General features: G+C 43.8%; 8 protein-coding genes across 8 annotated transcripts; 1 reads left to right on the top strand and 7 right to left on the bottom strand.

The window, feature by feature from the left end:
• Positions 1-3,158: 3,158 nt before the first annotated feature.
• On the bottom strand, positions 3,159-3,954 carry LOC149895935 (histone H3). The gene has a single exon (XM_090118007.1). The coding sequence runs from the start codon at positions 3,865-3,867 to the stop codon at positions 3,457-3,459; it is 411 nt and encodes a 136-aa protein (XP_089974133.1). The 5' UTR covers positions 3,868-3,954; the 3' UTR covers positions 3,159-3,456.
• A 2,555-nt stretch (positions 3,955-6,509) lies between these two features.
• On the bottom strand, positions 6,510-7,399 carry LOC149895934 (histone H2B). The gene has a single exon (XM_090118121.1). It carries the CDS (start codon positions 7,367-7,369, stop codon positions 6,995-6,997), a length of 375 nt encoding a protein of 124 aa, XP_089974247.1. The 5' UTR covers positions 7,370-7,399; the 3' UTR covers positions 6,510-6,994.
• A 1,249-nt stretch (positions 7,400-8,648) lies between these two features.
• Positions 8,649-9,500, bottom strand: LOC149895933 (histone H2A). The gene has a single exon (XM_090117979.1). The coding sequence runs from the start codon at positions 9,355-9,357 to the stop codon at positions 8,983-8,985; it is 375 nt and encodes a 124-aa protein (XP_089974105.1). The 5' UTR covers positions 9,358-9,500; the 3' UTR covers positions 8,649-8,982.
• Positions 9,501-10,856: 1,356 nt separating this feature from the next.
• On the bottom strand, positions 10,857-11,778 carry LOC149895932 (uncharacterized). The gene has a single exon (XM_090118048.1). It carries the CDS (start codon positions 11,712-11,714, stop codon positions 10,884-10,886), a length of 831 nt encoding a protein of 276 aa, XP_089974174.1. The 5' UTR covers positions 11,715-11,778; the 3' UTR covers positions 10,857-10,883.
• Positions 11,779-18,798: 7,020 nt separating this feature from the next.
• On the top strand, positions 18,799-19,616 carry LOC149895931 (histone H4). Its single transcript, XM_090117966.1, has one exon. The coding sequence runs from the start codon at positions 19,055-19,057 to the stop codon at positions 19,364-19,366; it is 312 nt and encodes a 103-aa protein (XP_089974092.1). The 5' UTR covers positions 18,799-19,054; the 3' UTR covers positions 19,367-19,616.
• A 408-nt stretch (positions 19,617-20,024) lies between these two features.
• Positions 20,025-20,820, bottom strand: LOC149895930 (histone H3). The gene has a single exon (XM_090118008.1). The coding sequence runs from the start codon at positions 20,731-20,733 to the stop codon at positions 20,323-20,325; it is 411 nt and encodes a 136-aa protein (XP_089974134.1). The 5' UTR covers positions 20,734-20,820; the 3' UTR covers positions 20,025-20,322.
• A 2,555-nt stretch (positions 20,821-23,375) lies between these two features.
• LOC149895929 (histone H2B) lies at positions 23,376-24,265 on the bottom strand. Its single transcript, XM_090118122.1, has one exon. The coding sequence runs from the start codon at positions 24,233-24,235 to the stop codon at positions 23,861-23,863; it is 375 nt and encodes a 124-aa protein (XP_089974248.1). The 5' UTR covers positions 24,236-24,265; the 3' UTR covers positions 23,376-23,860.
• A 1,249-nt stretch (positions 24,266-25,514) lies between these two features.
• On the bottom strand, positions 25,515-26,366 carry LOC149895928 (histone H2A). The gene has a single exon (XM_090117980.1). The coding sequence runs from the start codon at positions 26,221-26,223 to the stop codon at positions 25,849-25,851; it is 375 nt and encodes a 124-aa protein (XP_089974106.1). The 5' UTR covers positions 26,224-26,366; the 3' UTR covers positions 25,515-25,848.
• Between the last annotated feature and the right edge of the window lie 827 nt (positions 26,367-27,193).

Below are 27,193 nucleotides of genomic sequence, written 5' to 3'. Positions count from 1 at the left end.
GCAAACGACTAGACCGACTGACTGACCTACTTAACGTCACGATTGTAGGCCCCTTAGAACCGACTCATTTTCCGAAGAACACGGGACACAGACAGGACGTGCTCGATGTGGCGGTGATGCGGAACGTGACGCTACAGTTGCGCTCCGTTGAAACGTTGCACGAGCTCGACTCTGATCACAGGCCCGTGTTGTTCGAACTGGGTCCCCCCGATAGCACCACCGTAGAGTACATGACGAAGGTAGACTGGCGAAAGTTGCACGAGGCCTTACAGCCCGTCGACTCGCCAGAGCTGGAGTCTGTACCTGACAAAATCGACACGGTCGTAGAGGCGCTCGACGCGGTCTCCTCGGTCACCAGCCACATTCAATCCAAGATTGAATACGCGTCCCGGCGGGTCCCCGTTGGCCTCGGCCACCGGTTGGATCTGCCCCCGGACGTACGAAGGCTGGTGGGCGATAAGAACGCGGCGACGCGCGCCTACGACCGAGCACCGACAGACGAAAACCGTAGAATACTTCGTTCCTTACAGAGAGAGGTAAGAGAACGAATTCACGAAATACGCAACGAGCGGTGGGACTCTTTACTTAGCGATCTCTCTCCCTCGCACACTGCCTACTGGCGGCTTGCGAGGACTCTCAAATCTGATGGTATTGCCGCCACGCCACCGCTCATTCGTCCTGACCAACCTCCCGCTTTTGACGATTTTGAGAAGGCCGAATGCTTAGCTGACAGTTTAGAGGAACAATGTTCCCCCAATCTCGACATGACCGACTCGACTCACATTAACGTAGTTAATCAAGAGATCGCACGTTTTACCGAAACCCCTCGTATCGATGCCGAGCCCTTGTCACCAACGACGGCCACCGAAGTAAAATCACTTATCAAGTCACTTGCCAATAGGAAGTCCCCAGGCGGAGACTCTATTCCCAATAGAGCTCTAAAAAGCCTGCCGCCCGCCCTTATCGCTCTCCTAGTAGCCACCTTTAATTGTCTCCTGGCCAATTGTACCTTCCCCGCTAAGTGGAAGGAAGCAATTGTGATCGGGATCCACAAACCGGGCAAACCCCGGAACGTGGCATCTAGTTACCGTCCCATCAGTCTCCTCAGCTCTCTGGGGAAAATCTATGAGAGAATCATCTCTAAACGCCTCTGGGACGCAGTCATTGCCAAAAAACTGCTCCCGGACGAACAGTTCGGCTTTAGGCGAGCTCACTCATGTCCTCACCAAATACACCGCATCACGGAGTACATTCTCGCGGGCCTCACCCGCCTCACACCCCACAGAACGGGAGCGGTCTTCTTTGACGTAGCGAAGGCGTTCGACAAGGTCTGGCACAACGGTTTGATTTACAAACTGTACACTCTCGGCGTGCCAGACAGTCTCGTGTTCATCATACGAGACTACTTGTCTAACCGGTCCTTCCGCTACAGACTAGACGGCACGCTCTCGTCTTCACGTCCCATCCAGGCCGGAGTCCCTCAGGGCTCCGTCTTGTCGCCCCTCCTATTCGCGCTATACACTAGCGACATCCCTAAGCACGATAAAGTGCAACTATCCCTCTTCGCGGACGACACGGCACTCTACGTGTCGAGTCCATACCGCAAAAGAATAACTCCACTCCTACAATCCGCGACCGATGCACTAGGCAAATGGTTTCGCAAATGGGGTATCACTGTGAACCCCGACAAGAGCGCCGCCGTGCTCTTCAGGCGCGGCGGCCCCGAGGCCATAGATAGTGTCAAACTCTATGGCCAAGTCATTCCGTGGCAAAAGCACACCAAATTCTTAGGCGTCACTCTAGACGCACACATGTCATTTAAAGCCCACATTAAGGCAGTCCGTAAGAAAGCCAGCTATGTTCTTAGCCGGCTCTATTACCTTATAAACAGTCGCAGTAAAATGTCCCTTAGACATAAGGTGACACTTTACAAAACGGTGGTCCGTCCTATCCTCACTTATAGTAGTGTAGTTTTCGCGCATTGCGCTCCCAGCTCCATACACAAGCTCCAGACGATTCAGTCGCGGTTCATGAGAACGGCGACTGGAGCGCCCTGGTTCGTGCGTAACGTGGACCTACATAGGGACCTAGAACTCCCCACCATAGCCCAATGGATGAAGCAAGCGTCTAAGCGCTACTTCGACAAGGCTAAAAACCACCCCAACCCATTGGTGACAAAGGCCATCGCATACGTCGCGAACCCCGATCCCACTCGTCGTCGCAGGCGGCCGAGACACGTCTTGGACGACTCCGACGACGACATTACCAAAGCCAACGCACGGCTAGACTCGGCGATTGAAGCCCAACGTCGAACCAACCGCGACACCGCACACACCACAGCAGAAAGCGTACACCGTCTTCGCCGGCGAAGACGAGGTCCCTTGTTCCGCGTTCCCGCGCCCACCCGGGTGAGCGCCCGTCCGATTAGGGCCCTTCTGGCCTCCTCCACTCAAGCGACAGCTCAAGCCGAGGTTCGTGGTCCCCGTCAAGGGGGGACGCCCTTGTGCATGTCGCTACCAGGGTGAACCTTCAGTTCACCCCCGCGTCCGCGTTAAAATGTAGAAGCCCTTCTGGCTAACATTGAGAGACACCACACAAAAAAAAAAAAAAAAAAAAAAGACCACCACGGCGATGATTTTGAAACAAACAAATTAACAACAAAAAGGCCCTTTTCAGGGCCGCATACGATTCATTAATTCCACAATATTATATATTATTGTATTATGGATATGTTTCCCCACGCGCGCAAAACTACAACACTCACTATCATTTCACTTGTACTCTATTATCTCTCTATTATTATGTGTGCTAAATTTCATTGTAATCGGTTCAACACATACATACATACGTCCATCCATCAACAACTTTCGCATTTATAATCTTCTTATATATAAAAATGAATCGCAAAATGTGTTGGTAAGCGCATAACTCGAAAACGGCTGAACCGATTTCGATAATTCTTTTTTTATTATATTCCTGGAAGTACGAGGATGGTTTTTATGTAGAGAAAACGTAAACATGTACCACGGGCGAAGCCGGGGCGGACCGCTAGTATTAAATAAAACTATTTCATAAGAAGAATTTAAAGTTAATGGCTACTGAATGATTACATTACTAAAATCTAAAATTCATCAGGTAGGTAAGTTTTCTGTTTATAATAGTAATATAATAATATTAATACATTTTATCATTCTCATAACAATATTATCATTATATTATTAGATATTTCGTTGTATGTTTCCGTTACTGCACAGTGGAAAACGTTTATAGTTAGGTTAGGTACCTACTATTAAAATGAATCACGTGCGGCCCTGAAAAGGGCCTTTTTTTTTTAACATTCGATGTCCGATGACGTGTCCTCTGTGCTATGTCATGTTATGTTATGTTATTTCATATTGAAACCACACACCACACGACACGACACGAGACACGAACAATGCAAACAACAAACGGATCTTAGGCGCGTTCACCACGGATACGGCGGGCCAATTGAATGTCCTTTGGCATAATGGTCACTCTCTTAGCGTGTATAGCGCACAGATTGGTGTCTTCAAATAGACCTACGAGGTACGCTTCGCTCGCCTCCTGCAGGGCCATGACGGCCGAGCTCTGGAAGCGGAGGTCGGTCTTGAAGTCCTGCGCTATCTCACGAACGAGACGTTGGAACGGCAACTTGCGGATCAGTAGCTCAGTGCTCTTCTGGTAGCGACGAATCTCACGCAGAGCAACCGTGCCGGGCCTGTAGCGATGGGGCTTCTTCACGCCACCGGTTGCGGGCGCACTCTTGCGGGCCGCTTTGGTGGCGAGCTGCTTCCTCGGCGCCTTTCCACCGGTGGACTTGCGAGCGGTCTGCTTTGTGCGAGCCATTGTGACCGGGGGGCTTGTTCGAAATTCGAATTCACTATATTTATTATAGAGAAATAAAACAACAAATACGACCGCACGGAGAAGTGGTTGCGCTTCGAATGAATACGAAAACGGGTACGACGCCGTTTTTATAAACACATTAGGTACACTCGTCTCCGTTTCGTTATTCATCGTAGTCGAGTGCGAGAGAGACATCGATAAGTAACCGTTCGCGCGGTGTGTATGTCGAGAAAAGAGAGATAAAATAATAATAATCAAAGTTTTGTGTTGGATTTGCACGATTCCTGATGCAAAATTAACTACTCGAACTCGAAAACAAAAAAAAAAAACGATCTTCAATGTGCAATGTGCAATCTGCACTGTCATAATATTGTCAATGTCATACACAGCCCATGTCATAATATTGTTATGTTCGTCATTATGGTATGGTCGTACTGGATCTATTCATTAAATTTACATGTACCTTATCCAAAATGGATGGAAATTATTCTACTTTTTTATTTTACTTCATACATACTCTACATAGGTGCAAAGTTTCATAAAAATGCGTTCAAAAATAAAATATGTCTTGGTTATTGCTTGATTACAAGATTAAAGAATTATTATTTTCTACTTTTTAGTGGTATGTATCTAACTTGAAAGCGTGTTTTTTAGTTTTTCAAACTATATTTATTTTACTTCATACTCTACATAGGTATTTTCGTATACCAAAACAAAACAGCACTAAAAAAAAAAAAAAAAAATACCAACAAATACATAATACGTTCATAATATACCTAACTAGAAATTCGCCGCGGCCTCGTTCGGTTGCAAATTTTATGAACATTTAAAAATTATATCTATTAAAATAAACCGCATCAAAATCCGTTGCGCCGTTTTTGAGATCTCGAGTAATCTTCAACTTGATTATTCCATAAGAAAGGAAAATTTCTATAAGACAGGAGAATTTTTATAAGTCCGGAAAATTTCTATAAGTCAGGAACATTTATATAAGCCAGGAAAATTTCTATACGTCAGGAAAAATTTCTATAAGGTGGAAAAGGATAGGTTAGGTTAGGTTAGGTTACGTTAGGTTACGTTAGGTTAGGTTAGGTTAGGTTAGGTTAGGTTAGGTTAGGTTAGGTTAGGTTAGGTTAGGTTAGGTTAGGTTAGGTTAGGTTAGGTTAGGTTAGGTTAGGTTAGGTTAGGTTAGGTTAGGTTAGGTTAGGTTAGGTTAGGAGAGGTTAGGTTAGGTTAGGTTAGGTTAGGTTAGGTTAGGTTAGGAGAGGTTAGGTTAGGTTAGGTTAGGAGAGGTTAGGTTAGGTTAGGTTAGGTTAGGTTAGGTTAGGTTAGGTTACGTTAGGTTAGGTTACGTTAGGTTACGTTAGGTTACGTTAGGTTAGGAGAGGTTAGGTTACGTTAGGTTAGGTTAGGTTAGGTTAGGTTACGTTAGGTTACGTTAGGTTACGTTAGGTTAGGAGAGGTTAGGTTAGGTTAGGTTAGGTTAGGTTAGGTTACGTTAGGTTAGGTTAGGTTAGGTTAGGTTACGTTAGGTTACGTTAGGTTAGGTTAGGTTAGGTTACGTTAGGTTAGGTTAGGTTAGGTTAGGTTAGGTTAGGTTAGGTTAGGTTAGGAGAGGTTAGGTTAGGTTAGGTTAGGTTAGGTTAGGTTAGGTTAGGTTAGGTTAGGTTAGGTTGGGTTAGGTTGGGTTAGGTTAGGAGAGGTTAGGTTAGGTTAGGAGAGGTTAGGTTAGGTTAGGTTAGGTTAGGTTAGGAAAAATTTTCTCAGTCCGGAAAATTTCCATACACCAGGAAAATTTCTATACGTCCGGAAAAATACTACTGAACCGATTACAATGAAATTTAGCACACATATAGAAGGTAACTTGGATTAACACATAGGGTAGGTTTTATCCCGGAAATCCCGCGGGAACGGGAACTATGCGGGTTTTCCTTTGAAAACGCGGGCGAAGCCGCGGGCGGAAATCTAGTACAAAATATTAATTTACCAAAACTATTGCAAAACACAAAACTATATAAATATAACAGAAAATCGGTTTGAATGTCTGTCCGTGTGTGCTATATTCCCTATATAAATTTGTATAATTAAAACTAGAGAACCGATTTTGATGCGGTTTATTTCAATAGATAGGCTGCATCTCGAGGAAGCTTTTAGTATATATAATTTGTTACGTTCTGAACAATGCAGGCACAGCCGCGGGCGATAACTAATCAATCTACCATTTATTTGTTAAACAGTTATTAAAAAAAAAATAACTTCAAATTAACTGTACAAGTTTAATTATTTCTCCATTTAATAATTAATATTATTAATTTTTTGTTGTATATCAATTAAATTTACGTTTTGACATAAGGCTGAGGTAAAATAACAGTACAGACTACAGTCGAATTGGGAATCATCAAGGAGGATTTTATTTAATATCTTAACTTAATTAAAGATATGAAACCTTATTTGTGTTAAACTTTTTTATTTTTTTAAATTGACACCAATAAATCAAACTGACGATGTCTGTCAAAATAAATATAATATTGATTCAAAGATAGTACATGAAATCGCATTGCGTTGTTATATTAATATATAAGTAATAAAATGGTTGTGAGTGAAAAAAAATTATGTAACATGTATAAAAATATCGAGCCAAATCATGATGGTATATAATTTATTATGAATTTGTTTTTATTTGTCATCATCAAAACTACTGGACCGATTTTGATGAAATTTGGCACAGGCAATCTTTAGACGCTGAGAAAGAACATACATAGGCTACTTTTTATTATTGCGAAATAATATGTACCACGGGCGAAGCCCTAGTTTGTAAATAAAATAAAATAAATCATACCCACAAAATATGACCAACGTTAATAATTATTGTTGAACGTATAATTCGAAATTCGAATTTCAAAATTACAACTTTAGGTTTTTTTTTTCTCACTGCTGTTGTTCGTGTTGGAGAAACGTATTTTTGGCGTGTACACACACACACAATTCATTCATGAAATATATTGTGGCCCTGAAAAGGGCCGTTGTTGTTTTGATAGTATATAATAATAATAAACACAAAACGCGAGCGAGCGGGCGTTCGATAAGTCGAACACGCCACGCCGTTGTCCCGACGACCGCTCACCGCTCACTTGGAGCTCGTGTACTTGGTGACAGCCTTTGTGCCCTCGCTGACCGCGTGCTTGGCGAGCTCGCCGGGCAGCAGCAGCCGCACGGAGGTTTGCACCTCTCGCGACGTGATGGTCGACCGCTTGTTGTAGTGAGCGAGCCGGGACGCCTCCGCGGCGATGCGCTCGAAAATGTCGTTCACGAACGAGTTCATGATGGACATGGCCTTCGAGGAGATACCGGTGTCGGGGTGGACCTGCTTGAGCACCTTGTAAATGTAAATGGCGTAGCTCTCCTTCCTCTTGTGCTTCTTCTTTTTCTTGTCAGACTTGGAGATGTTCTTCTGCGCTTTTCCGGACTTCTTGGCGGCCTTTCCACTCGTTTTTGGCGGCATGTTGCTTGTTGTAGTATAAGTACAATCAATTGAAACTGTATATTCCAAATTTTTTCCGTTTCTGTATAAAACCGGTCCAGATCGCGCCACACGGCGTTACGGCCGTCGGTTAGTAATGCGAGCTAGCACTTTTGGTTATCGGCCAATACCGTGGAGCGTAAGCGTCCCCTCCACACAGTGGGCGGTGAACATGCGGTGAATCATTTAGATGTTTACATTTGGCATTTTATTTTTTTTTTAAATCACATAAGGCTAAGGTAAAATAACAGTACAGACTACAGTCGAATTGGGAATCATCAAGGAGGGTTTTATTTTAAAATATGTATCTTAATTAAAGATAATATATGAAACCTTATTTGTGTTAAACTTTTTTATTTTTTTTAATTGACACCAATAAATCAAACTGACGATGTCTGTCAAAATAAATATAATATTGATATTATAATATTGATTGATTGAAATTTGGTATAGAGATATTTTGATACCCGAGAAAGGACATAAGATAGGTTTTATCCCGGAAATCCTACGGGAAAGGGTTTTTCTTTAAATAAATCAAATTTTACTTGATTTAATATTTATTTAAATTTCCAGCTTACACAATACGAAGTATGAAAACAGTTGCTCGCCTCCCTACTTTCAATATTCCAAGTTTCCCGCTTGACGAAAACGAAGTGACTTGCGCAATCATCTAGAAAACACAATATAGGTATTGTCCTCTGCAGAAAGGAGAAATAGTCCAGTATCAGCTTCGAATACGTACATCGAGCAGATATTTGTCACAATAGTAAGATTCAATTTACATAATTTATCTTAATCTTCAGGATAGGAAAACAATCATATTATAAAGCTGAAGAGTTTGTTTGTTTATTTGAACACGCTAATCTCAGGAACTACTAATCGAATTTCAGAAATTATTTCGGTGTTAGATAGCCCATTTATCGAGGAAGGCTATAGGCTATAATATAATATAATCACGCTAAGACCAATAGGAGCGGAGCAATGCGGGTGAAACCGCGGGGCACAGCTAGTTATTATAATATATATTACAAACAAACATAAAATGAAACGGAACGGATTTTGATGCGTTCAACAAGAAGGGGTTTATTATAAACTAAACAATTAAACATCTATAATAATTATTATGTATAATTCTTATCTACATAATATATCCTAATATTATAAAGCTGAAGAGTTTGTTTGTTTGTTTGAACGCGCTAATCTCAGGAACTACTGATCAAATACAAAAATGCCATTATAAATTAAATTAAAAAGACTCAAATGAATGTTACTTTTTTTAATACGGGTACGGTTCTAGGGTTAAAGGCTATATTATAATATAATATTAAATGCGGGTGAAACCGCGGAGCGCAGCTAGTTTATTGTACATAGATTAATATTATTCATGTTCTGGTGTACGTGTCAAATGGTAAACGATCACTGAAGAGATGAGAGTTTAGGCTGCTAGAAACTCTATCTATCGTTGTTGTCAAGACATATATTGCGGCCCTGAAAAGGGCCTTTTGAACAATTCATAATAATATTATGATGAACATACATAAAAATATGTAATTGTATCGTTATTGGTAAATGCAATGCAATGCAATGCAATCCAATTAGGCCTTCTTCTCCGTCTTCTTGGGCAGCAGCACAGCCTGAATGTTAGGCAATACACCGCCCTGTGCTATGGTCACGCCGGAGAGGAGCTTGTTCAGCTCTTCGTCGTTACGTATGGCCAATTGCAGATGTCTCGGAATAATTCTAGTCTTCTTGTTGTCGCGCGCCGCGTTGCCGGCCAACTCGAGAACTTCAGCCGCCAGGTACTCCATCACGGCCGCCAGGTAGACCGGGGCACCGGCGCCCACGCGCTCCGCGTAATTGCCCTTCCTGAGCAATCTGTGAATACGGCCGACGGGGAACTGCAGACCGGCACGGTTGGAACGTGACTTTGCCTTCCCCTTCACTTTACCGCCTTTACCGCGTCCAGACATTATTTACGGTTTTCTTCTTTGACAGTATAATAAACGAAAAACTGATACGTACAACGATACGCGCCGATCACTAAAGTATGTTTTTTTTAAACATTACCATCGGATTTAATATATATTGTACCGTGTACGGCTACGCGTCCTAGTGATTGCGGTGGGCATGACGCCGTGAAATGCGAGCGAACACAAACGACGAGCGATGCGCAGTGAACACGACCGTGTCAAATAATAATAATATATTGTTATGTACAATATAATATTTTATTTATTTACAAAATGTTAATTTTTTTTTTCGCATTTCACACACAAACAATATTTAAGCATCTTTTAATTAATATTATTTTTTTTTTTGATTCGGTGTACAGCATCCCCAAATATTATTATTACTCATATTATATAAAAATGAATCGCAAAATGTGTTGGTAAGCGCATAACTCGGGAACGGCTGAACCGATTTCGATAATTCTTTTTTTTTTTTATTATATTCCTTGAAGTACGAGGATGGTTTTTATGTAGAGAAAACGTAAATATGTACCTACCACGGGCGAAGCCGGGGCGGACCGCTAGTTACTCATAATAATAACGATTAGTTGATTGTTTTTAAAGTAACTTGTCAGGTGACAGAAACAGACTGTGTTGTCTAGACAACCATCAATAATTAGGTATTAATAATAATTATTCATAGCAGTAGGTATGTATAGATTTTAGAGAGTAGGTATTTAGTAAGTTTCGGTAAAATGTACTATCGGGAGTCGGGCGTCGGGCGGGCGGTCGGTCGGGCGGCGTGCGCTGGTGTGGGGCGGGCGGGCGGTGTCTGTGCTGTGTCTGTGTCTGTGTCTGTGTCTGTCTGTGTGGTAGCGTGTTGCAGTGTGCGATGAATAGTTACATAATATTTTATTTTGCAAGTTGAAGGTAAAAAGTAACGTGTGTGTTTACCGTACGTATTACGTAGGTATATTTTGATGTTTTTTTTTATTTATTCCTTATTTCATTGCGCGTCGACGGAGCCCCGCTTCGCGGGGCTCCTATTTCTGTGTAGTTTTTTTTTAAGAAACCTAACCTAACCTAACCTAACCTAAACCTAAACCTAAACCTAAACCTAACCTAACGTAAAGCTGTAGATTAGTTAGTAGTAGATTTGATTTTCTTGTTGTTATTATATTGTGCATGCATGTTGCTAGTTGCTACTATAATATATTATGATGTTACATAACTATTATGTAATTTGTAAAATTGTAATAATTGTAGTTTTATTGTGTAGGTACCTACAAGTTGCTTGTTCGTCCTCGCAAATTGGAAGGAAACGTTAACGTTCGTAGTGAGTGCGCATTCGAAAATATATGTTAGCCCTGAGAAGGGCTTTTTGGCGATAGATAATATATAATATGTATCTATTTTGCTGAGACTTGTGCCCGATGCACTCGCCGTCGCCGCTGCACTGCATAACCAGTTCCAACCTTAACCTTCCTCGAAGTCGAATTAGGTTGCGCTTGCGCTTGCGATTGATCGATTGCACGCACACCACACGTTCACTTCTTGGACGCGGCCGAGGCTTTCTTGGCGGTGGCCGCTTTGGATTTTGGCGTTGCCGCTTTCTTCGGTTTCGGTGCCTTCGGCTTCTTCGTCGGCGGTTTGGCACTCCTCTTAGCCTTCGGCGCGGCGGCCGACGCTGCTGCGGCGGGTTTTGCGGCCGCCTTGCCCGCAGCCGGCGCCTTCTTGGCGGCCGCGGCGGGCTTCTTTCTGCCTGCAGCTACTTTCTTGTCTTTCACCGCTGACGCTTTCGACTTGGACGGCGAGGACGACGAGTCTGCGGCCGCTGCTGCGGCGGCGGCTGCCGCCGCCTTCTTGGACCTGCTGCCTGCGTTGACGGCCGTCTTTTTGGCGGCCGCTTGCGCCTTGCCACCGCCGCCAGATTTGCGCACCTTGACGGCCGCCGCCGCTCCGGAGCCCTTGCCGGCGGCTCCGCTCGACGGAGAGGTCTTCTTCTTGGCCGCGGAGGACTTTGACTCCAGTTTGAACGAGCCAGATGCGCCCTTGCCCTTCGTCTGAACGAGCGTGCCGGATTCGACGGCGCCCTTGAGATATCTCCTAATGAACGGCGCCAGTTTATCCGCGTCCACCTTGTACGTGGCCGATATGTACTTCTTGATCGCCTGCAGGGAAGAGCCGCTACGCTCTTTGAGATCGCTGATAGCAGTGTTCACCATTTCCGACGTCTTCGGGTGCGCCAATCTTGCTTTGGCCGCTTTCTTGGCTCCTCCCGACGCCGCTGCTGCTGCTGCTGCTGCTGCTTTGGGCGCTTTCTTCGCGGGCGTCGACGCTGGCGCCGGAGTTTCAGTTTCGACTGCGGTGTCTGCCATTTTTGTTAATTAAAATTCAACTTTACGTCGACAATAGTATGTAATAATAATTAGTCTAAATAAGTAGTACTTAGTAGGTTTCACTGTATTCGACGTACGGTGTCGCTAGTGTAGGAATCGAATGGACGGTTTACCTCACGGGGAACCGTGCAATCGAGATACGTTTTCTCGCGGTCGCGCTTGAAACTTTTCACTAACATGCCTCCGTTCGAACGTATATTTTACGTGAAATTAACGTTTAAAAGTATACGTTTCACATGTTTCTCGTCCCTTTTGAGATCGGCCCTCGTAGTGTGCAAGCCCGCGCGACGCTCGAGGAGCGCATCGATAGCGATGGACGTTTAAATTTTGCCAAGGGCTATCCGCGTGCGCGGTGTCAACTTTAAAATTATCATTTCACCTGTAATTAAACCGATTGTCGTTTCGAAAAAGGCTCTCTCAATACACTGATATACAGACGTTAAGGTGAAACTATTCGTAATCGCCATATAATATGTTTGCGATGGTTTTTAGGGGGATGAATGTGACCTGTTGTAGAACAGCATAACGCAAACGACGACCGCGCGGCCGGCTACACACACAGTTCGGCGATCGGTCGAATATGTTTAACGTCCTTTAAATACAAAAATAATAACAATACGAATGTGCCACAATAACGAAATGACAATATTATAAATAAATGTCACATATTTGTCACAATATTATATTCACAGTCACAGGTACTAACAGCTAGTAGGTACATAGTACGCACACCACACCGCAACGCCCGCACGTTTTAATATTGTCAAAATATTATATAGGCCGCGCGAGAACGAGACTACGATTCACAATTGCGTATTTATTATAATATTATTATTGTGTTAACTTAATATCGTCGCATAATAACGCATAATAAGCAATACCTAAATAATAGACAGAGGAGTAGTAACAATATTATGACGAATCGATAATAACACGAATGTAGGTAGTTAATTAATAGTTTATTATTTACCTAATCATTAAGTTACTTATATATATCATCATCATCAACTGCAATTACGATTAATTCAATAGCGACAATGACGTATCCATGTTTTGATGAATTATTATATTGTCGTACCGTTGTAGATTCCTTAAATCTTCGTAATGCACCTGAGCGCAGTAAACATCGATTAAAGTGAAGCATTCGATTCTAGATGTCAGATTTCGATTTTTAGAGTAACGTCTCTGGTATTTATTATGTTTAGAATGGTTTATCAGTAAAATAAAATGAAATCTTAAAAAAAATTACTTTTATCGGTCATTATTATTATAATTAATATTATGTAGTCGTAATTGAAAAAAGTTAAGCAAATGTGCAGTTCTAACAAAACGAAATATCTTGTTATTCTATGTCGTCGTTACTAGGTTACGTTGTTGAATTTTGTTGAACTGTCAAATGTTGCCTATTTTAAAATGGCTCTACTATACTTAATAACTACGAGGGATCTATATTTATAGATAGAGAGTTGGTTAATAATAATTACTTATTTAATTTGCTGTGTCGACTTTTATTTATTTTTTCAACAGGATAAAACCTATCCTATGTGTTAATCCAAGTTCATTGTAATCAGTTCAGTAATATTTGCGTGAAATAGTAACATTTATAATATTAGAAGGATAATGATAACAACACAAGTAAGTTAATTAAGTAATGACGATATATTATATACATTTCAAAAAATTTCAAGCTACTTATTTATATAATAATTCACAAAAATTACATTAATATGAAATTTGACACATGCCATACCTACCCTGTTAATGTCTAGTGTAAATGTGATAGTATTTTTATTTTTTATTCCTCCGTATGTATGACGTCATCATCACATTTATCGTTTTTTTTTTTTATTTAATTTCTCTTAAAATATGCGATTAAAAAATGAAATGTTGTCAATTATTGTGATTGAGTTATTTATTATTATTATTATTCAAAGATTATTAACGCAGTCCCTCGATATGCACGATATATCTATCCGTCTCCGTCGCTCGTCGAGGGCGAGCCGACCGAAACGCGTGTATAATGTGTGTGTATAAAAGTCGACATGAAATGGCGCGAAGCGCAGAGGATTCGCTGAGTCGACGTCTAGCACACACGGGTTCACGCACACGACTGAGGTTACCGAGGATTTTGTTGCTGCAAAATTTTTCGTCGTAACCGCCAGGAGTTGGAAGCCTTCACATTAGATTCCGGAGGGAAGATTTATTCTCGCCTCCTCACATTTCCCGGCCTCCCACAAGCGGGTCTCACCGGGAAACGTGAGGAGGAGGGGCTGTAGATCCCCCTCCTAGAACCGTGTGGATCGCTCCCAAAGCTCTTCGCGGAAGAGTGTATCCAAACCAAAGGCCCTTTTTAGGGCCAAACCACATATCAACAGTCAAGAATTTATGAAATTCGTATCGTTGAAATGGAGCCGCGCAATCGCGACCCAAGACTGGCGAGGACTAGCCAAGCGCCACCTAGCGGGCAAACTATGAACCCGCGGGTTTACCGACAAGAGAGCCGCGGCACTGAAGCGCCACCTAGCGTTCATGTTACCGATACTGAGATGCAGGTTGACCGAACGGAGAGCCGCATAGATACTAAAACCTCGGTTTACCGAGCAGAAAGCCACAGAGGCACTGAAACCGCGGTTGACCGAGCGGAGAGCCACTCAACAAAGAGCGATTCTATGGAGGATGATGGAAGCTCCGACGAAGAGGAACCAGAGCCCCCCAAGATTCCGCAGGCTACTTCGGCGAAAAATACCGGCGAAACTCTATCCCCACGCGCCCGCTTAGAGAAGGACATGGTCCTCACAAGCCGCCTCTTTGAGCTGGGAGCCCTCTCAGAAGAGATGCACGCCGCGATGGCCGCCTGCCTCAGCGAGCGTAAAAAGCAAATTCAGAAGATGATGGCGCAGCCGATAGCTGAAGAGGAGAGGGCTGCGATCGAAGAGGCGAGGAGCACCCCCCTCCCTCCCATGGACACCCCCTTGCGGCGCCCCCGCTCCGCAAGCGATGAACATGAGGCGGAAAACGCGAGACCTAGGAAAAGACTCAACCCAGAGGTGCGGACATACGCGACGGCCGCGGGATCCTCCCCACCCCCCGCGGGAGATCAGCCACCGCCTGTAGCACAGGGCACCTCCGCCGTTGCCGCCAAGAAGGAAAAGTATCCGCCAATAGTAGTGGATGAGCTCCCCGACTGGTCGGCCCACTTCCGAAGATTGAAGCAGATACTAGGAAGGAATCCCAGCGCCCGCCCATACGGGAAGGGCATCCGATTTATGCCTGAGGATGGCGATGAATTCCGAGTCATCCAAAGCTACTTGGATGGGCTCGAAGGTATCGCGTGGCACGCGTACACGCCGCCACAAGAAAGAAATCTTAAGGTCGCAATACGCGGCCTCCCAAGCCAGACGCTCCCAGAGGAAATTATCGAGGCTCTCAGGGAACTAGGACACACGGCGGAGTATGCACGCCCAATAAGGGCGAGAAAGGGTCGGCCCGGCTGCATATTTTTCGCCTCCATCAAAAGAGAAGCGGACACCACCCCGGCCATATACAACATTAATGAAATGTTGTGTATGCCGGGGGTCAAGATTGAAGCCTGGCGAGCGAAGAAGGGGCCGGCGCAATGCCACCGGTGCCAAAAGTTTCGTCACTCATCACACAATTGCCACCGTCAAATTGCGTGCGTAAGATGCGGGGAGGCGCACGCGGCGAAAGAGTGCAGCCGCCCTAAAGACATGCCGGCGACATGCGCAAACTGCGGAGGGCCGCACCCGGCTAACAATGCCTCCTGCCCTGTGTTTAAACGTGAGGCAAGGAACAAGAAGGCCGGTCCCACGGCCACGACGAGACCGCCGAAGGGGAAACCCAAGGACCCCCCCGCCCCGACGACCGTAGAACCCGTCCCGCTGGGCGAACAGACGGGTGCCTCATTGATGGCCGTGGCCAACATGCCTAAAGCGGCAGCGGCGGCCACACAAGGCAAAAAGAAGAAGCCAAAGAAGAAGAAGAAGCAGACACAGCCGCCCAATGAGGAGCCAACAACCGCCCAACCGGACAGTCGAGCGGCAACAGCAGCCAAGGACGAGCAACCGCCCGAAAATACAAGAAGAATCCCACGTCAGGCGCGCCACGATTCGCCCCGGCAGAAGGAAGAGGTGGCCGTGCTGGTCAAGATCATGATAGATGTACTGAACGCTGTACTCAATGACGAGAGCCCTGTGACGGCGGTCGTCCAAGGACTGTCCAAAATTTTAGAGCTCCATAATGGATAGTCTAAGAATTCTCTACTGGAACGCTCGGGGCCTGCGGCAGAAGGCCGCGCTGCTAAAGCAGGTCCTACATGAATACAGAATCAATATCGCCCTGATTTCGGAGACCCATATGGCGGCAAGGGATAAGCTTAGGTTCCCAGGATACCACATGTACAGAGAGGACCAGGTGGACCAGGCAGGAAGAGCATACCGTGGACTAGCCGTCCTTGTCAAGAGAACGATAATCCACCAAGTCTTAGCCCCCTACACACTGGAAGCTATAAACGCCCTGGGGATTGAGGTCGAAATCCGGGGATCGGCTACTAGGATCTTCAGCATCTACCGACCGGGAGGAGGCGCCGCAGTCATCAGAGGCGACATGGAGGCGATCTTCACTCCCCAACAAGACGTCCCCACAATAGCCATGGGAGACTGGAATGCCCAAAATATGGAATGGGGTGGACCGAATACCAACACCGCTGGCATACGACTTTCGGCCACCCTAAACCACATTGGTGCCATCATCCACAGCCCGGGTGTGCCAACACATTACCCGGACACGCATACACATATGCCGAGTACCATAGACTTCGCAGTCACCCGGGCCTTTACTGGTGGGCTCACACAAGAGGTCCTGGAGGACAATCTGGGGTCAGACCATCACCCAGTTGTGGTAACCACCACAGCTCCCCCGACAACCATTCCACCAGCCCCCAGAAGGGGAAAAACTAACTGGGAGGCCTTCACAGAAAAGACAGCCGGTATCACAACAGGACCGATAAGAAGTAGAGAGGACATTGACAAGTATGTCTGGGACATTACTTCGAACATTCAAGAGGCTCTGAAAAACACCTCATCTGAACCGAGCTTCCGAGACCGACAGCGACAGCCACTACCAAGACACCTGGAAACCAGGATACAAGAGAAGCGCAGACTCAGGAAAGAATGGCAAAAAACCAGGTGCCCAACGCTCCGTAGTCGACTAAACCGACTGGACGAAGAAATGAAAGAACTGCTTAGAAAACAGAGGACAGCTGAATGGGAGGAAAAGATGGATGCAGCGGTGGACAACGATGAAGCCCTGTATGGAATATGCAAGGCACTCACGAGCGAAGCCGTCCCTACCCTACCACTGAGGACGGAGAGCGGTCTTATTTACGACCCGACACAAAGGGCGGAGCTGCTGGCTGACCACCTCGCCAGCACCTTTAGACCATTCCCAACAGTGGACAGAGCGCACGCCAGAGCGGTTGAGGTCACGCTCCAAGAAGTATTCGCCGGACCGCGCCCTCGGGAGGAAATCAAGGCGGTGTCCCCAGGGGAGCTAAAAAAGGCCATCAGAGACTTGAAGCCAAAGAAAGCGCCGGGGAATGACTCCATACCCAACCTGGCCCTAAGAAACTTGCACCGAAGAGCGGTTGCGGCGCTCTGCCGCGTATATAACGGGTGCCTTAGGCTGGGCCATGTCCCCCTGATGTGGAAGACTGCCGTTGTTGTGATGCTCCCCAAGCAGGGAAAGGACCAAACAAGGCCCGATGGGTACAGGCCCATATCTCTACTGCCCTCCATGTCCAAGGTGCTCGAACGACTGGTTTTGCGACGGTTCTCACCACACTTCACACCAAGAGAGGAGCAATTTGGGTTCCGGACAGAACACAGCACAACACTGCAACTGTCCAGAGTCATTCATTCCCTCGTAGCAGCCAAAAACAAAAAGGAAGCGGCAGTTGCAGTGTTCTTGGACATGGAGAAGGCCTTTGACAAGGTGTGGCACGAGGGCCTCCTATTCAAGTTGAGCAAGTTAAGCTGTCCACACTACGTCCTCAACTTCATTCGGAGCTTCCTGGAGGACCGGGCTTTTCAGGTCCGCATAGGTGGTGCCTTCTCCACCACTAGGAAGATTGAAGCCGGAGTCCCACAGGGCAGCTGCCTGTCACCGCACTTGTACGCCGTGTACACGGACGATATCCCGAACAGGGCGGACTCCCAATTATCCCTGTTCGCGGACGACACGGCGTACATAGCGACATCGCTCAACCGTAACCATGCCGCTATCAAGATGCAGAAAATGCTTGACGAGCTGCCGGAGTGGCTGGACAGATGGAGGCTCCGAGTGAACCCCAAGAAGTCGCAAGCAATTTGCATGGGTTGTGCTCCAAACCCGGCAAATGTAGAGTTCCAAGAGACAAGGATCCCATGGTCAAGCAAGGCCACGTATCTGGGGGTGGAGATTGACAGGCGCCTAGCCTTTAATCACCAAGCCCTGAAAGCCGCTCGCCAGGCACAGGTCGCAGCTGTGCGACTGAGACCGATTTTCACGTCCAGCTTGCCTACCAGACTGAAGCTGAGACTCTACAATACATACGTTAAACCCAAGATCTTGTACGCCGCTCCAGTCTGGTACGGCTACATCTCACAGGCCAGCAAAAAGAAAATAAAGACGGCTCAGTCGCGCACTCTGCGAGTTATCGTCGACGCCCCCAGATACGTCCGCAACTCCACTATTGAAAGGGACTTGGGAGTGGAGCCCCTCGAAAAGATCATCAAAGAGCAAGCAAAGAAAATCTTTGAAAAAGCCGATAGATCGAACCATGAGCACCTCCAAAGCATAGCACCTTGGAGAGCCAGCGTGATTGACGCGAAACCCTACCCGCGCGACTTGGCCCGGGACGAGGGGGATGCGTCGCCACCGCACACGGTCGCTGATCCGCACTCGCTGGGCCTCCCTTAAGGGTCTCACCCGGTGGGGCGGATCGCCCGGTTCGCGGAAACGCAAACCCCGAGTCGCCGTGGGCAGGTTGCCTGGGCGGGGGACTGCGTATAGAACACCACCAGAAACAACGCACAAGCGACAATTGAACAAATAACAGCCCCACAGATGTGGGGTTAACCCAGGGACCCTCCCGTAGTGGCGGGAGGCGAGAGACACCAGAGTTGGGGGGCGTAGCCCCGGTACTCTTTCCCCTCACCAGTGATGGTGGGAGCGAAGACCCCGAAGGCGCGAAGCGCACAAGCTTTCGGGCACGCAGCGAGTAAGCAAGTAAACGAGTAGAATAACGCAAGACAGTCGGCGATATGACAGGCCGCGGTAAAGGAGGCAAGGGGCTCGGAAAAGGTGGCGCTAAGCGGCACAGGAAGGTGCTCCGTGACAACATCCAGGGTATCACGAAGCCCGCGATCCGTCGTCTCGCTCGCAGGGGTGGCGTCAAGCGTATATCCGGTTTGATATACGAAGAGACGCGCGGCGTTCTCAAGGTATTCCTCGAGAACGTGATCCGTGACGCCGTCACTTACACCGAGCACGCAAAGAGGAAGACCGTCACCGCAATGGACGTCGTGTACGCGCTGAAACGTCAGGGACGTACCCTCTACGGATTCGGCGGTTAATTAATTGTGTTACTTCAAAGATCGTCCGTCCGTTCGTACGTACGTCAATAATTCTTCCATGCAATCGATTCGGCCTTTTAATAATTATTATTCTTGGTACGAATAAAGATGGGCGTACGACCACCACGGCGATGATTTTGAAACAAACAAATTAACAACAAAAAGGCCCTTTTCAGGGCCGCATACGATTCATTAATTCCACAATATTATATATTATTGTATTATGGATATGTTTCCCCACGCGCGCAAAACTACAACACTCACTATCATTTCACTTGTACTCTATTATCTCTCTATTATTATGTGTGCTAAATTTCATTGTAATCGGTTCAACACATACATACATACGTCCATCCATCAACAACTTTCGCATTTATAATCTTCTTATATATAAAAATGAATCGCAAAATGTGTTGGTAAGCGCATAACTCGAAAACGGCTGAACCGATTTCGATAATTCTTTTTTTATTATATTCCTGGAAGTACGAGGATGGTTTTTATGTAGAGAAAACGTAAACATGTACCACGGGCGAAGCCGGGGCGGACCGCTAGTATTAAATAAAACTATTTCATAAGAAGAATTTAAAGTTAATGGCTACTGAATGATTACATTACTAAAATCTAAAATTCATCAGGTAGGTAAGTTTTCTGTTTATAATAGTAATATAATAATATTAATACATTTTATCATTCTCATAACAATATTATCATTATATTATTAGATATTTCGTTGTATGTTTCCGTTACTGCACAGTGGAAAACGTTTATAGTTAGGTTAGGTACCTACTATTAAAATGAATCACGTGCGGCCCTGAAAAGGGCCTTTTTTTTTTAACATTCGATGTCCGATGACGTGTCCTCTGTGCTATGTCATGTTATGTTATGTTATTTCATATTGAAACCACACACCACACGACACGACACGAGACACGAACAATGCAAACAACAAACGGATCTTAGGCGCGTTCACCACGGATACGGCGGGCCAATTGAATGTCCTTTGGCATAATGGTCACTCTCTTAGCGTGTATAGCGCACAGATTGGTGTCTTCAAATAGACCTACGAGGTACGCTTCGCTCGCCTCCTGCAGGGCCATGACGGCCGAGCTCTGGAAGCGGAGGTCGGTCTTGAAGTCCTGCGCTATCTCACGAACGAGACGTTGGAACGGCAACTTGCGGATCAGTAGCTCAGTGCTCTTCTGGTAGCGACGAATCTCACGCAGAGCAACCGTGCCGGGCCTGTAGCGATGGGGCTTCTTCACGCCACCGGTTGCGGGCGCACTCTTGCGGGCCGCTTTGGTGGCGAGCTGCTTCCTCGGCGCCTTTCCACCGGTGGACTTGCGAGCGGTCTGCTTTGTGCGAGCCATTGTGACCGGGGGGCTTGTTCGAAATTCGAATTCACTATATTTATTATAGAGAAATAAAACAACAAATACGACCGCACGGAGAAGTGGTTGCGCTTCGAATGAATACGAAAACGGGTACGACGCCGTTTTTATAAACACATTAGGTACACTCGTCTCCGTTTCGTTATTCATCGTAGTCGAGTGCGAGAGAGACATCGATAAGTAACCGTTCGCGCGGTGTGTATGTCGAGAAAAGAGAGATAAAATAATAATAATCAAAGTTTTGTGTTGGATTTGCACGATTCCTGATGCAAAATTAACTACTCGAACTCGAAAACAAAAAAAAAAAACGATCTTCAATGTGCAATGTGCAATCTGCACTGTCATAATATTGTCAATGTCATACACAGCCCATGTCATAATATTGTTATGTTCGTCATTATGGTATGGTCGTACTGGATCTATTCATTAAATTTACATGTACCTTATCCAAAATGGATGGAAATTATTCTACTTTTTTATTTTACTTCATACATACTCTACATAGGTGCAAAGTTTCATAAAAATGCGTTCAAAAATAAAATATGTCTTGGTTATTGCTTGATTACAAGATTAAAGAATTATTATTTTCTACTTTTTAGTGGTATGTATCTAACTTGAAAGCGTGTTTTTTAGTTTTTCAAACTATATTTATTTTACTTCATACTCTACATAGGTATTTTCGTATACCAAAACAAAACAGCACTAAAAAAAAAAAAAAAAAATACCAACAAATACATAATACGTTCATAATATACCTAACTAGAAATTCGCCGCGGCCTCGTTCGGTTGCAAATTTTATGAACATTTAAAAATTATATCTATTAAAATAAACCGCATCAAAATCCGTTGCGCCGTTTTTGAGATCTCGAGTAATCTTCAACTTGATTATTCCATAAGAAAGGAAAATTTCTATAAGACAGGAGAATTTTTATAAGTCCGGAAAATTTCTATAAGTCAGGAACATTTATATAAGCCAGGAAAATTTCTATACGTCAGGAAAAATTTCTATAAGGTGGAAAAGGATAGGTTAGGTTAGGTTAGGTTACGTTAGGTTACGTTAGGTTAGGTTAGGTTAGGTTAGGTTAGGTTAGGTTAGGTTAGGTTAGGTTAGGTTAGGTTAGGTTAGGTTAGGTTAGGTTAGGTTAGGTTAGGTTAGGTTAGGTTAGGTTAGGTTAGGTTAGGTTAGGTTAGGTTAGGAGAGGTTAGGTTAGGTTAGGTTAGGTTAGGTTAGGTTAGGTTAGGAGAGGTTAGGTTAGGTTAGGTTAGGAGAGGTTAGGTTAGGTTAGGTTAGGTTAGGTTAGGTTAGGTTAGGTTACGTTAGGTTAGGTTACGTTAGGTTACGTTAGGTTACGTTAGGTTAGGAGAGGTTAGGTTACGTTAGGTTAGGTTAGGTTAGGTTAGGTTACGTTAGGTTACGTTAGGTTACGTTAGGTTAGGAGAGGTTAGGTTAGGTTAGGTTAGGTTAGGTTAGGTTACGTTAGGTTAGGTTAGGTTAGGTTAGGTTACGTTAGGTTACGTTAGGTTAGGTTAGGTTAGGTTACGTTAGGTTAGGTTAGGTTAGGTTAGGTTAGGTTAGGTTAGGTTAGGTTAGGAGAGGTTAGGTTAGGTTAGGTTAGGTTAGGTTAGGTTAGGTTAGGTTAGGTTAGGTTAGGTTGGGTTAGGTTGGGTTAGGTTAGGAGAGGTTAGGTTAGGTTAGGAGAGGTTAGGTTAGGTTAGGTTAGGTTAGGTTAGGAAAAATTTTCTCAGTCCGGAAAATTTCCATACACCAGGAAAATTTCTATACGTCCGGAAAAATACTACTGAACCGATTACAATGAAATTTAGCACACATATAGAAGGTAACTTGGATTAACACATAGGGTAGGTTTTATCCCGGAAATCCCGCGGGAACGGGAACTATGCGGGTTTTCCTTTGAAAACGCGGGCGAAGCCGCGGGCGGAAATCTAGTACAAAATATTAATTTACCAAAACTATTGCAAAACACAAAACTATATAAATATAACAGAAAATCGGTTTGAATGTCTGTCCGTGTGTGCTATATTCCCTATATAAATTTGTATAATTAAAACTAGAGAACCGATTTTGATGCGGTTTATTTCAATAGATAGGCTGCATCTCGAGGAAGCTTTTAGTATATATAATTTGTTACGTTCTGAACAATGCAGGCACAGCCGCGGGCGATAACTAATCAATCTACCATTTATTTGTTAAACAGTTATTAAAAAAAAAATAACTTCAAATTAACTGTACAAGTTTAATTATTTCTCCATTTAATAATTAATATTATTAATTTTTTGTTGTATATCAATTAAATTTACGTTTTGACATAAGGCTGAGGTAAAATAACAGTACAGACTACAGTCGAATTGGGAATCATCAAGGAGGATTTTATTTAATATCTTAACTTAATTAAAGATATGAAACCTTATTTGTGTTAAACTTTTTTATTTTTTTAAATTGACACCAATAAATCAAACTGACGATGTCTGTCAAAATAAATATAATATTGATTCAAAGATAGTACATGAAATCGCATTGCGTTGTTATATTAATATATAAGTAATAAAATGGTTGTGAGTGAAAAAAAATTATGTAACATGTATAAAAATATCGAGCCAAATCATGATGGTATATAATTTATTATGAATTTGTTTTTATTTGTCATCATCAAAACTACTGGACCGATTTTGATGAAATTTGGCACAGGCAATCTTTAGACGCTGAGAAAGAACATACATAGGCTACTTTTTATTATTGCGAAATAATATGTACCACGGGCGAAGCCCTAGTTTGTAAATAAAATAAAATAAATCATACCCACAAAATATGACCAACGTTAATAATTATTGTTGAACGTATAATTCGAAATTCGAATTTCAAAATTACAACTTTAGGTTTTTTTTTTCTCACTGCTGTTGTTCGTGTTGGAGAAACGTATTTTTGGCGTGTACACACACACACAATTCATTCATGAAATATATTGTGGCCCTGAAAAGGGCCGTTGTTGTTTTGATAGTATATAATAATAATAAACACAAAACGCGAGCGAGCGGGCGTTCGATAAGTCGAACACGCCACGCCGTTGTCCCGACGACCGCTCACCGCTCACTTGGAGCTCGTGTACTTGGTGACAGCCTTTGTGCCCTCGCTGACCGCGTGCTTGGCGAGCTCGCCGGGCAGCAGCAGCCGCACGGAGGTTTGCACCTCTCGCGACGTGATGGTCGACCGCTTGTTGTAGTGAGCGAGCCGGGACGCCTCCGCGGCGATGCGCTCGAAAATGTCGTTCACGAACGAGTTCATGATGGACATGGCCTTCGAGGAGATACCGGTGTCGGGGTGGACCTGCTTGAGCACCTTGTAAATGTAAATGGCGTAGCTCTCCTTCCTCTTGTGCTTCTTCTTTTTCTTGTCAGACTTGGAGATGTTCTTCTGCGCTTTTCCGGACTTCTTGGCGGCCTTTCCACTCGTTTTTGGCGGCATGTTGCTTGTTGTAGTATAAGTACAATCAATTGAAACTGTATATTCCAAATTTTTTCCGTTTCTGTATAAAACCGGTCCAGATCGCGCCACACGGCGTTACGGCCGTCGGTTAGTAATGCGAGCTAGCACTTTTGGTTATCGGCCAATACCGTGGAGCGTAAGCGTCCCCTCCACACAGTGGGCGGTGAACATGCGGTGAATCATTTAGATGTTTACATTTGGCATTTTATTTTTTTTTTAAATCACATAAGGCTAAGGTAAAATAACAGTACAGACTACAGTCGAATTGGGAATCATCAAGGAGGGTTTTATTTTAAAATATGTATCTTAATTAAAGATAATATATGAAACCTTATTTGTGTTAAACTTTTTTATTTTTTTTAATTGACACCAATAAATCAAACTGACGATGTCTGTCAAAATAAATATAATATTGATATTATAATATTGATTGATTGAAATTTGGTATAGAGATATTTTGATACCCGAGAAAGGACATAAGATAGGTTTTATCCCGGAAATCCTACGGGAAAGGGTTTTTCTTTAAATAAATCAAATTTTACTTGATTTAATATTTATTTAAATTTCCAGCTTACACAATACGAAGTATGAAAACAGTTGCTCGCCTCCCTACTTTCAATATTCCAAGTTTCCCGCTTGACGAAAACGAAGTGACTTGCGCAATCATCTAGAAAACACAATATAGGTATTGTCCTCTGCAGAAAGGAGAAATAGTCCAGTATCAGCTTCGAATACGTACATCGAGCAGATATTTGTCACAATAGTAAGATTCAATTTACATAATTTATCTTAATCTTCAGGATAGGAAAACAATCATATTATAAAGCTGAAGAGTTTGTTTGTTTATTTGAACACGCTAATCTCAGGAACTACTAATCGAATTTCAGAAATTATTTCGGTGTTAGATAGCCCATTTATCGAGGAAGGCTATAGGCTATAATATAATATAATCACGCTAAGACCAATAGGAGCGGAGCAATGCGGGTGAAACCGCGGGGCACAGCTAGTTATTATAATATATATTACAAACAAACATAAAATGAAACGGAACGGATTTTGATGCGTTCAACAAGAAGGGGTTTATTATAAACTAAACAATTAAACATCTATAATAATTATTATGTATAATTCTTATCTACATAATATATCCTAATATTATAAAGCTGAAGAGTTTGTTTGTTTGTTTGAACGCGCTAATCTCAGGAACTACTGATCAAATACAAAAATGCCATTATAAATTAAATTAAAAAGACTCAAATGAATGTTACTTTTTTTAATACGGGTACGGTTCTAGGGTTAAAGGCTATATTATAATATAATATTAAATGCGGGTGAAACCGCGGAGCGCAGCTAGTTTATTGTACATAGATTAATATTATTCATGTTCTGGTGTACGTGTCAAATGGTAAACGATCACTGAAGAGATGAGAGTTTAGGCTGCTAGAAACTCTATCTATCGTTGTTGTCAAGACATATATTGCGGCCCTGAAAAGGGCCTTTTGAACAATTCATAATAATATTATGATGAACATACATAAAAATATGTAATTGTATCGTTATTGGTAAATGCAATGCAATGCAATGCAATCCAATTAGGCCTTCTTCTCCGTCTTCTTGGGCAGCAGCACAGCCTGAATGTTAGGCAATACACCGCCCTGTGCTATGGTCACGCCGGAGAGGAGCTTGTTCAGCTCTTCGTCGTTACGTATGGCCAATTGCAGATGTCTCGGAATAATTCTAGTCTTCTTGTTGTCGCGCGCCGCGTTGCCGGCCAACTCGAGAACTTCAGCCGCCAGGTACTCCATCACGGCCGCCAGGTAGACCGGGGCACCGGCGCCCACGCGCTCCGCGTAATTGCCCTTCCTGAGCAATCTGTGAATACGGCCGACGGGGAACTGCAGACCGGCACGGTTGGAACGTGACTTTGCCTTCCCCTTCACTTTACCGCCTTTACCGCGTCCAGACATTATTTACGGTTTTCTTCTTTGACAGTATAATAAACGAAAAACTGATACGTACAACGATACGCGCCGATCACTAAAGTATGTTTTTTTTAAACATTACCATCGGATTTAATATATATTGTACCGTGTACGGCTACGCGTCCTAGTGATTGCGGTGGGCATGACGCCGTGAAATGCGAGCGAACACAAACGACGAGCGATGCGCAGTGAACACGACCGTGTCAAATAATAATAATATATTGTTATGTACAATATAATATTTTATTTATTTACAAAATGTTAATTTTTTTTTTCGCATTTCACACACAAACAATATTTAAGCATCTTTTAATTAATATTATTTTTTTTTTTGATTCGGTGTACAGCATCCCCAAATATTATTATTACTCATATTATATAAAAATGAATCGCAAAATGTGTTGGTAAGCGCATAACTCGGGAACGGCTGAACCGATTTCGATAATTCTTTTTTTTTTTTATTATATTCCTTGAAGTACGAGGATGGTTTTTATGTAGAGAAAACGTAAATATGTACCTACCACGGGCGAAGCCGGGGCGGACCGCTAGTTACTCATAATAATAACGATTAGTTGATTGTTTTTAAAGTAACTTGTCAGGTGACAGAAACAGACTGTGTTGTCTAGACAACCATCAATAATTAGGTATTAATAATAATTATTCATAGCAGTAGGTATGTATAGATTTTAGAGAGTAGGTATTTAGTAAGTTTCGGTAAAATGTACTATCGGGAGTCGGGCGTCGGGCGGGCGGTCGGTCGGGCGGCGTGCGCTGGTGTGGGGCGGGCGGGCGGTGTCTGTGCTGTGTCTGTGTCTGTGTCTGTGTCTGTCTGTGTGGTAGCGTGTTGCAGTGTGCGATGAATAGTTACATAATATTTTATTTTGCAAGTTGAAGGTAAAAAGTAACGTGTGTGTTTACCGTACGTATTACGTAGGTATATTTTGATGTTTTTTTT

The sequence above is a fragment of the Colias eurytheme genome, chromosome 29 (genome assembly GCF_061535395.1).
Source record: "Colias eurytheme isolate Ceu_HAF_F1 chromosome 29, ilColEury1 Martin Lab GWU primary, whole genome shotgun sequence".
NCBI lineage: Eukaryota > Metazoa > Arthropoda > Insecta > Lepidoptera > Pieridae > Colias > Colias eurytheme.
Note: the sequence above shows the minus strand (reverse complement) of the source record. Positions and strands in the feature narration are given on the sequence as shown.